This window comes from Varanus komodoensis, unplaced genomic scaffold (genome assembly GCF_004798865.1).
Source record: "Varanus komodoensis strain SLA01 unplaced genomic scaffold, ASM479886v1 scaffold43, whole genome shotgun sequence".
NCBI lineage: Eukaryota > Metazoa > Chordata > Lepidosauria > Squamata > Varanidae > Varanus > Varanus komodoensis.
This window is the reverse complement of record NW_025335985.1, coordinates 2,463,331-2,474,841: the sequence shown is the minus strand read 5'-3', so window position 1 is coordinate 2,474,841 and position 11,511 is coordinate 2,463,331. Positions and strand designations below refer to the sequence as shown.

Genomic DNA, 11,511 nt, shown 5'->3' with positions numbered 1-11,511 from the left:
CAGTAAATGAAATCAAGTGATCAAGTGACTTGATCAACAGGTAATATAAGTAGATGACCCATCACAGCAGCATAAAAGTAGATCCAGTTAGTGGTTAGAAAGGTCTGTGCAAATAAGGTTTGTGGTCTTTGATGCTAAGCAAAGGTCATACGTGAGGGGCATTAAATCTGGGGAACATTCGAGAAGTGTGGTACAGGAAGATCTTCACTGGTCAGCTCAGGCCGGCAGAAATTGGCCTCAGATGTTGATGAACAGGGGCATAAGGCATCTGCAGCGAAGTGTGAACGCTTTCCTGAAACTGGCATCTCAGAGGAGATTCAGGTGGTTAGAAAATACAATTACAGCACTACTGCATCTCTGCTCTACTTAGCCCGTGCATTTTTCCTATGTGACTCTGCAAATGGTCCATGTGCCATTTTCATCTGAACAGATCTTTTCTTGGTGCTGGTGGCAAGTCCCATTCACATGGCAGGTTAGAACAATATGCCAAGAATGTTGTAAGCTACAAATGGGGTTATGTTAATGTGCTGGTCAACGGCAGAATTTTGAGATGAAACGTCTATATGGAAATAGGAGGAAAAGGTACATTCACTCACTTTTGGCCTGCAAATGCTTGATAACAGAGCCACTCATGGATCTTTTAGGTGTTGGCAAGCTACAAGCAATTTCATTGTTTTAAAGCACCTTGTGGGGGACTACCTGCAAGTACTATGGGTACAGGTAGCTTCTTTCTTGCATGGCACTTGGATTGCTATATAATATGTACAATAGATGTACCATGTTTGTGATTCTGGCCAGTGCTACTCTTCAGTCTATTTAGTACAGATAACGGCAATAAAGATTAAGTCTTACTATTTAGAATAAGGTCTTTAAAGAAATTACTATATTATCAGAAGTTAAGCCACATCATTTGCATGCAGGTTTAAGGATTTAAAATATTCAAACAATATACAAAAGTATACAAAGAGCATTCATGGCAACAGGCTGCACCTCAGCATAATGGCTATTACATACTAAGCATTTGGGGTGTAGCTGGAAAGGCGCTAGATGGTGAAAAGTTAATGCCCTTTAAAAGTTGGCTGCAACTAGAGGATTGTATTCCCTATCCCAGTTACACCAAACTTACTAACTGTATTTTGATGGTTAATCTGAAAGGAAAAAGTTATAGCTTCAAAGCTGCCTCTTCCATGTTTTTTATTGGCATCTCATCTATAACAAGGTTGCCTTGAAAACTAAAACTTTGAGCCCTGGAAGTTTGTTTTTAAAAAAAGATTGAGCAAGCTAGAAAGGTACATAAAACTAATCACCCAATCCAAAATATTGCAGGTAGTTTTCAGCAAGGTAGAATTAAATGACAAGCATGAATGTAGAATGTAATTAGGAAGCCTGTGGTGCAGCAGCTTGTTTAGCAAGACCGCCACCACCCCCACCAATTGTATTGTGTAGCAGAGGCTCTCTGGTTTTGCCAGGCAATTCGGGAATTAAGTTTCAGACGTTGTTCTTTCTCCACTTGAGTATATTTTCTGCACTCTACTATGCAGATCTCTCCTGTTTTGGCATAAGGTTTGGTTACTTAGGACTGCCTGTTACCAATCGGTGTATGCATTTCTATGTTGTAAAGAGTTCAATTCGGAGTCTTGGCTTGTCTTTACTAAACCATTCCAACAAAGCCACATTTTCTTTTCCTGGTGGCAAGGTTGAAGTTAGTCGGTTCCCATATTGCATCCATTAACTTCAAATTCATTGGGAACTGGAACCCCTCCAAATGCAGTCTTGCATTTGCAAGTCACTCCAATTGCAAACCACCCCAAATATATATGCTACTGACAGACTGGCCAGCCATGTGTCCTTTGGATAGCCTAGCCAGAGGAACTGATCTTTTGTAACCCAACTAATACATACCCTTCCCCCTAATCTGGCCCAAAACTTTATTTTGACACAAAGTGCTTTCAAGCAAATTCCTCTTGGGCATGATCTTAATTTGCATTGGTAACTTCATGCTCTCATAAAATAGAAGGACTAAATGTTCATATAATTAACTTACAAAACTGGTTTGATTAGAGGCAGCAGGACACAAAAAAATATCCCAGCAGTAACTATAACATTCTCACCTATTCAGGAGATGGCCATTTGCGAAGACCTTCAGCTTATGTAAATGTAAAATGTTGATATAAAGGACAGAAATAGCATGTTGCAAAATAGCAATTCTATGCTTTCAAATTACAGGAATATAGCATCATTCAGAAGCCTTGAGGGCAGCATTCTCCAAAGTGCCCTCTGTATGTTTTGGACTTCAGCTCCCATTATGCCCACTAGTATGGCATGCTCCAAAACATCTGGAGGATACCAGGTTGGAGCAGCCTGATGAAGGGGTTTGCTGAACCAGGACAAAATGAGAGATTCTGCAGAATTTACAGCTCCCAGTATCCAGTGCTATTTAGAAATATGTCAAGCTCTACGTATTCTTTCCTTGCAAAAGTGTTCTTTGTAGCATCAAGCCAACATTTTTCTGCTTTAAGAACCTCTCGATGTTCTGCTGTCCTGCTTGCATCTGCCAGCTGTTGTTGGACTCCTGAGTAATGCTGGCAAACCAACCATATTTCTTGCAGAGACTTGAGGATTTAGTTTTTCATTCATTGCTGCCACTTTGTGCCAGAACAGCTGCTCAACATATGCAGAAGAGTAGACACAAAGATCTCCAGATGTTTTGGACTTTTAATTTCCAGGCCCCCCCTGCCAGGATGGCCAGGAATGCCAGGATGTGAAGGCCAAAACAATTGGAGGTCTACTGCTTTCCCAGTTTTCTAGATAATGTTGGACATGATCCAAGAAAGCTGGGATTCAGATTTTATTTTTGCCCTGACATTTACCGAGAGGCCTTGAATGAGTCCTTGTTGCAACCTTCTTTTCCCCATTGAGCTGTTACAAAGAAAAATTCATGTGATAAATTACACTGTTTTGTGAAATAAAGCAGCAAAACTTTTATATAAGCCTTTATTTACAACTTGTTTAACAACTGTACACTGGTTTTGTAGCACTGGAAGCATTATTGTATTTTAATTGAAGGGAAAAAAGATGTCTGAACTTACAACCGTTACTACCTGGTTTGTTTATATACAAATATGTGTTAAAATCATTACCATGGCAATATGGTAAGACATTGGGTGGGAGGAATTAATATTTGGTGATTTTAGGACTTTATTGTCTTACAGGAAAAAAAATATCACTGGCAATTTCACAAACAGCAATTTTGGTAACCAGTCAACACCTAGTTTAGGACAGTCAAACAAGTTGCTATTGCAAAAATGAAAGAAAAAAAAACCTGAAAAACTACATAAACACACAGTACTCATATGTTGAAAACGTGCTTAGGATCTCAGAAAGTTGCAGCTGCACCATGATGGCGATGTTAAAACACAAAACCCAATCTGTATCAGATAGATAGCCAACAACACCTACCGGAGGTTATCAGCAAAAACTTGTATTCCTCCACACCATCTAGTGGTCGAAAATGTTTTTGCAGTGGGGGGGGGAATGAGGCAGATACAAAAAGACCCTGACCTCAGGCCAACTCTGACATCAGGCCACATACATTACAATCAGGCAAAACACAAAACCAAACCTCCAGAGCAACCACGCCAGACAGCTAAAAGGCAAACTCCTTGCAAACAGCTAGCACAGAAAAAAATACGAGGCAAAGGTAGGAAAGTGATATTTCGTGATTGGAGGTAGCCTGAATAATGGAGGCAGCAGGCATTCCCCTCAATTGGAACAGTTTAGTGCTTGCCCCAGATGACATTTCACAGCTGCCAGGCCCAGCCAACTACATCCACCTAATGCAATTGAGGTACCTGAGCTAAGGGCAAGGCAGGCTTCCCACTGGCAGCCCTGCCCTATACAAAGTCCTAATGTCAGAGGGATGCCACATCCCTGTGAGCAATCAGCTTTGCTTCCATCTTCAGCTTGAGCTTTTGCAGGAGAACAAAGCCCAGTCCTGGTCTCACTCTTGCGCCCTCTTGCCATTGAGGATGGAAGGTAGAGAAACGGGGAACTCTTCCACAATCCTACCTGGAGGCTAGCTAAGGAGAGCTTCGTGTTTCTCCAGAGCTGCTCAATGCTACTGAAGAATTGGTTGAGGATGGTTTCTCTCCACTTGCTTGAATGGCCAAATCTAGGGCACAAATGCCTTAGGAGAATGCCTTAGGATGCTAGACTCTAGAGCAGCCTTACTTAGCATGGTAGCCTCCAGATCTTTTGGGCTACAACTCCCAGGATTTCTGACCATTGGCCATGCTGGATGGGACTGATGGAAGTTGAAATCCAAAACATCAGGAGGACGTCAGATTGCAAATGTTGTCTCTAGAGACTGCTAATGCTCAGGAGGCAATTGAGGCACCAAGGCTTGGTCCTGCAGAACACACTTCCCCAGGTCTTCACTGTTAAGCAGAGGTAAGTGACTGCAGGACTGAAGATGTAAGCCTTCCCTAGAGGGTCTGCTGACCAAACCACACAGTGCTTCGTGCTGGCTCCTTCATTATAGCTTTGAGCATGTGGAGGCTTCCTATGGCTTCGATGTAGGGACCAGTTGCTGAAGACCCCACGGACCAATTCCTCCCGCTGCCCAGTCCCAGTTAACACCACAGTTGTCAAGCCAGAGGGGTTTGGAGGATGAAATGGCTGTCCATGGGACATCCTAGCATTCGGGGTGAGTGTTGGCTACCAACTCTCATCTCCTCTTCAAAGCAGCCCGCCCAGAAAAATTGTTGCTGACCAGAAATTTAAAAGGCTCCTTCTCCACCCTGTGGGATGGTAGGCATAACAGTAACAATACAAACACAATCACAAAACAGTATTCCCTCAAGTTTTCTATCATAGCGCCACATTTCCTACATCTGCTTCAATACACAAATGAACCTACAGCAGCACAACCAGATACTTAAAGAGTGTTACTGAAAAAAAGCAGCTTTAAAATTTAAAAAGGCAGCACAAAGCATTCCAAGTTATACTGTCAACTTACTGTACATGAATAATAGCAATATTTCATAATATAAAGAAAGACACATTAGTGCAATCTGAAAGGAAGTTAACAGAGAGGGATGAGCAAGAGGACTTGGGATAAATACAGTCAGTGTGGGTTGGATTCAGAACGGTCATTTGGCCAGCTGAAGGCTGCCGCCAGGGGCACAGGACTTCCCCATTCTCTCCTCTCTCAAGCAGCCCAGCTGTGTCCTCCCAATCTGCCCCAAACCTTTGAAGCAAGCTGAAAGGTGAGGTGGGGGGGCTGCAGAGAGAGAGCGAGGAGGGGGAACTGCCACTGCACAAGGAGAAAGGCGGAACAGAATGACGGTTCGAAATGCAATCCCTCAAATGGTAATCTAGGTAGGTCATATAACATATAACACTGATCTCCAGGAAAAGTGTGCTTCTTTTATATTAGTGGTCTCCACTTAAGTTCCTTCTACATGTATACACAGATAAACAAAGGCCTCTAAAAGGAAACGGTCTACTGGAGGAGATGAGAAAAAGCAAAAATAAAAAGATTTATACACATTAAGACAGTATGCAACACCAATAAATAAAATATTGCATATATTGTGTGTCAAAGCTTGGAGTTTTAAATAAAAGCCCCCAGTGAAAACAGAAGAGGTCAGGCACCACTTCTGATTTGTTTTCTCCAAGAAAAAAATCTCTCCTGTCTTTGCTGGAATTTAAAAAAATAGTATTGAACAAAATGGCTCCTTTAGTGCATTTTAAAATTATAGCAGTAAACAAATGCGCACTGATAAAACGCAGTTAAGTTCAAATGTTCCTAGCTTAGTGAATAGAAGATGCTGCAGAAGATTTGCATGTTAATACTGTTACCAGGAGGAATGTAAGTGGGGATATTAGCAGCAGCAAGGAAAGTTAACACGGTAAGTGTGACGGGAGCACAACCGTTTGTGCAACACCATTTTCTTGCAGTTATGATTCACGAGTTTTACTGTCTCGTTGCTGAAAGAACGATGGGCTTTACTGCCCTGGAGGGAAAGCAGGAGGTGGTTACTTTCAGACCCAGAATAAGTTTCGTTGAAAGAGAGCCTTCTTTTTGAAAAACAGATGCCCGTGGGTTTTTCTTAAGTGAGAGGCTGATGTTGATTACAGAGCTTGATGGAAAAGAGAAGACATGCACCGAACAGCCCTTGTTCCATAAACAGGTGAGGTGGCCAGATCATTTGCATATCAAAATGCAGAGGGGAAGAAGCAGCTGGCCCTTCACGGCTGCTGACAGGGCCTTCACCCCCTCTCTCCTTGTTACACATCCTATGCAGAGCCTTTCTAGCAGTTTATTGAATCTGTATAGCCTGCAGAGTTAGCCACCAAACATTTTCCATCTGTGCGTGCCGGTACTAGGAAGCGTGCCCTTGGTCTGTGGAGCAGGGGAGGACCAGAGCAAGCCTCCCTGCTCGAGTGCCTGGAGAAGACCCTCATCACAGATGATCAGCTTTAGCTTTCTCTGAGTCTGCTTCAGAACAGGTAAAGGCAGGCCTTTTAATATGCCAAAAGAAATCTGGCCCATCTCAAAGAGGCAGAAGAAACCAAAAACACACTGCGCAGAAAGGACAAGGCTGCTGTCACAAGTTAGACCACACTCATGCTGATGCTGACCAAACTGGCCTCTTCCTCATTGCACCCAGTCCCCAAACTTAGTTGGGTATCTGCCCAGATTAACTTATAAAGGAGAAGTAACCAAGTCAGTTTGCAGCAGCTTCCCCTACGTATCTTCTAGCACTAGATGCTAGCAGATTTGTTCAGACCTAAGCTCCCATGGACTAAAGCTCATTTCATTGGCAAACACCAATAAGCCTGAACCACGCTCCAGTTGTAGCCTCCCAGAATCCGGAAAAAAAGATGAAAGAACCAGGCTGGCTTTGTCTGTAAGCAAGAAACTCGTCTTCAAACAAACCTATCTGTGAAGAGAGCCCAGGGGGCTGGAACCTTATCACAGGTTAGAGCCTGGCTTTATACAACAAGGAAAATGAGGCAGACGCAGAATATTCTAGGCAGGGAGGAAAACAGGAATACAGGGCCTGGATCAGACATTTACCTGGATGTCAATTAGCTTTAAAAGGAGGCAGGCAGAGCACCGCCTCTCTTCCTCCCCTTGCTGATTTCGCATGCCCACACGTGGGAGCACGCACAAGACTTTCCTGCCATGCGTCACCTCACGTGAAGTCACATCACGCTGACGTTCACCACCACACAAAACATAACCCATGAATCGGGCCAAGGCACAGATTCTGTCCTCTGTCTGACCTCCCTGTTGAGACAAGTCAGACGACACAATCAGAAACCTCATACATTTGGTGTGCTAGCAAGTTATAAAATCATTATATGATCTGTTATACATTGCCCATATTGCCTTCAGTTTCCAATATCAAGTTTCAACTGTATAATAAGTATCTCAACTGATAGTTCAGTGATCAAAGACCTTATTAAATAGGAAAAATACAACTGACAGTTAAGATAGGTAAGTTTAAGATCAGATCTTAAACAGAAAAGAAATCAAATGGGAAAGGAATATTTGGGAATATAAAAAAGAACATTGCCTAACTTTAAAGGTATAACATGCTAGGCTTGGGACAATGCAATTCTACAAAAGCTGAAGCAGACGCAACTGAAGCTTGGCCTGCAGTAATGCACACGCACTTGACCCTACCTGTCTTGAAGCTGAAAATGACCCAGGCCATTGAAGACCAGGACCCAACACTGACTGTGATCATTATGCTGGTTAATCATACATTTAGACACATCTAGTATTGCCCAGAACACACACCACTAAATGTTTGAGTTAGGAAAAGTAAGTATTTCTGTATTCTATAATAGTATTCTTTGTACTTGCCCATCCTGCTTATCCCATAGTTAGAATACAGTGACCGGCTCTGCATGTCACCCTTAGCCACCGTGGGTGGTTGATGTGGGTGGCTGCATGACATTCAAACCCAGAGAAGTTTTCCCGTTGAGAGTGGTTTTGCCCAAACGGGGGGGCAGGTGGTGGGGCACAATTACACAATATTTGTGCCAGAGCAGTCGAGCCGAAGTGAAATCTTGGGGCAGGAAATCTTTCCTCCATTCACAAGGCTTGGAAAATTATCTCCCGTGTGCGAACTGTTGAGGGGAGGAGGCAAGCACAGTGGAACAGCTGCAGAAAGGGTGCTTCTGTAGGAAATGAGGAAATGAGGACTTCTGCTACAAGGCCCTTGGGTACATGCCAGAAGCGGACCCAAGGGAGAAACAAGAAATGGGAAGCTGCTGAGCAGGCGATAGTCTGTTGGAAGTAAGGGACAAGCCAGGGAGTGGCTTCTCAGGGTCTCTTGGCATGACCAACGCGTTCCTGCTTTCCAAATAATCATGTGCTAGCACTGTTCTGCCACAGAAAAGTTTCATGAAAAATTTTCTACAAGTTGTGGACTTGCTTGAAGTGCTTATGGGTCCCTTCCATTCCAACAGAGACCACTCTTTCAAAAGGAAGGCTTTTTACTCTGCCTTTGCTATGAAGCCTGCACCTGGCAGCAAGTAAGTTGCGATGCAGCCCTATACTATCAATGGCACTTAATTTAGCCACAACTGATGTCTGGCTGATTTCAATGGCATTTAAGTGCAGCTAACTGCCTGTGAATTTCTTCTTCATGGTTGCTTTCCATGGTGCTTAAGATCCACAAGAATGCAAGTTCAATTCCCATAAAAATGTATGCTTTAAGTGAGGAATCCCTGACATTTTAGAATAATGGGATTTATAACAACCTTGCCTATTACAATGCAACCAATATATAAGGCAATCAAAACAGGGAAGCAAGCTGCTCTCACTGTAAATGAGAAACAGGAAAATTGTCATGGAAGGTAGACAAATTCAGAGTACCAACAGAGAAAGGAAAGCCGTTTTTAGTGGGAGGAGGGAGACAAAAAGATGCTACTGAAAAATATGTAGGTCCAACCTTTAGGAAGTCTGCATCAAAGTACCCTTCCTGAACTAAATAATGGGAACAGCTTTATCAGATTAGCACAACAGTCTGCATAAAAAACTCTCCCCTCGGGCAGATTCAGGTTTTTGCTTCTGGTTTGCAAGCAGAGGCATGTCTGGCAAAAAATTAAGAGTGCTAGAACCAAGCCATTCTCTAGAACAGCAAGTGCAGTGTGCTTTACCATAAAACAGGATTGTTCCAGATTGACAACTCCTTTGCATATGGCCTAATCGTTAATTATCAATCCAAGCAGCAGAAAATGACAGGGTAACCATCTAATACATTTGCTTTGTATATGAAAAACACATACAAACACCTTTGAACTTCTCTGCCACCTGCTCTAAATTTGCTGTTGCAGGAAAAGATGCCAGTTTACTAAGTGACTTAACCTTATCTTTATTTTGCTGCATACTGGTAAGACCTGGCCTATGTCACCAAACAACGAAACCATACTACAGAGCGCCAACAGCAACACATTTCATTTTAATCATTACTGTTCACATTGCTGGACTTAAAAAGCTACCTTTATATATTAGGGTAGTAGTGAATAAAAACAACCACTACTTTTTTAATTAAGAAGAGGTACTGTGCATTCTTGCAAAAAAAGTGTGTGTGAAAGTTACAGTTTTGTTATCCAAATATGATGATAAACTCCAGATGCACTTCCAAGTGAAAACCATCTCAGGTACTTTTCCCACTCCCCTAAAAGGCAGAATCCTTGGAATACTTTTAAAATGTCAACAAGAGCTGCATTTAAAAGAAAAGAAATCCTTTGCTGAAAGACAGGTAGACTAAAAAAATATCTTAAATATGAAGTTTTTCAACAAAGCCTCCAAGCTATTCTTAACAGTGAATCCATATGAAAATATCACTTTGAGCAATTCCCAACTTCTCAAATGTTTATTTGAAAAGTGGGTATGCGGCTTAACATCTGGGGTTCAATACTGGCAGGGTCAGAACCTGAAGGGACAAGACCAATAAACTGCATAGGCATGCATTAAGGTTTGGCACAAATGAATAGAAGGTTCTCAGGCCTGAATCACCTTGCCTGAAGGCACTAATCACCATCCGAAAGGCAATTATTGGGCTCACAAAGCCTTACTGACCTGTCCAAATAGTCTTCAGGGGTGGATGGCAATTTGAAGACAGCACCAACAAGACATTCAGTCAAAAGCAATTTGGTATCTCCAGGAGGAAAAGAGACAATCATTCTCTACACGGTTCATCACTTTTCAGTGTTGCCCAGGTGGTTTATGTGTAGGATCCAGTCAAGTCAGAGAGTATGACTATGGCCTCCTTTCCTATGACTTCCAAACCACTGGAAGTCTGCAATAAGAGCACATGGCAAGGAAAAGGATGGACTGGCCATCCCCTACTCGTTTAGAGTGTGATGGGGATGGCAAAGCAAAGACCATGCAGGAAATGGTTGCTACTTTCCACATTAACTGTGCTAACCATGAATGTGGCAAGGTCTTCAAGTCACCGAACCCTGGTGATGTCAAGGGGGGAAAAGCATGTGGGCGAGCAAGCCAAAAACCAGCCTGCCCCTCTGAATGAAAGCCAAGAAAAGTTGTAACAGCAGCACCAGATAAATTTATGAACAAATCAACTTGGGCACTTGCAACTACGTTACAGCTTTTGCCAGCATCTAGACCCCTGCAACTAATACATTTCACAGGAACTATATGAAATGCATCTGAAAATTGCATTGCATACTTTAAACAGATCAGAAAGGAAAAAAGGAAAGGAGAATATTCCCTTTATACAATTGTAGCCTTGGAAAGGATGGCAATGTCATTCACCAACAGGGCATATTGGGTTTGCTACCTGGCCATCTTCAGGCTTCAGTCAGGAGAAGACAATTCCAAATAAACGGGTGGGCAGGAGAGATTGCTTTATTCCACTAGGTGGAATGCTCCACTAGGTGCTTTCCAACATTTTGGCACATTAAAAGGCAAAAGGAAGACTCCAGAAAGTAAGAGTGAAGGGGTTCGAAACACTGAGAAACTTTTTGTTTGTTTGTTAACCTTCCTGAAACGAGAAGGTGACTGCAGGGACAAGGAGGCAGACAGGATGCTGGCTAAGTTTCCTGAAATGCTGTCGCTCGTCGCAGAAGCCGGTCTTGATCCCAGGATGGCTTCCCTTCAAAAGGCAAGGCAAGGTCTGCTTCTACCTTGCTGTGGCTGGCTGGACGTGGCCGGGATACGCTCTTCTTGCGCTGGTGGCTTGCCTTTGTCTAGCCAGGAAGGACTGTCCTGAACCCGTACTAGCCAGTCTGTCTTCTGCTGCTTTTTTATGAAGAGTCATCCCCTATGGAGAGAAAGGCATGAGAAGACAATCAGGTTTGGTTAACACGGTCTGTTGAACAGGCTGAGCCAACTTGCTCCCCCAAGGAGCTGACACAAATTTTCACCACAGGCAAATTTAGATTTTATTTCATACATTTCAAGAGATCAAAGCTCCGCAGATATACTCCCTCAGTCATCCTTACAAGCTTTCCTGTAAGGCAGGT

The 11,511-nt window shown here is 42.9% G+C and overlaps 1 protein-coding gene across 5 annotated transcripts in view; it reads right to left on the bottom strand.

Moving 5' to 3' along the window:
• Positions 1-2,980: 2,980 nt before the first annotated feature.
• Positions 2,981-11,511, bottom strand: part of HOOK3 (hook microtubule tethering protein 3) — a 74,309-nt gene continuing 65,778 nt past the window's right edge. For all 5 annotated transcript variants that reach the window (XM_044443903.1, XM_044443901.1, XM_044443902.1 and 2 more), the window contains one exon: positions 2,981-11,309. In XM_044443903.1, the coding sequence (XP_044299838.1) occupies positions 11,169-11,309 (141 nt within the window). In that variant the 3' untranslated portion in view covers positions 2,981-11,168. The remainder of the gene's footprint in view (positions 11,310-11,511) is intronic.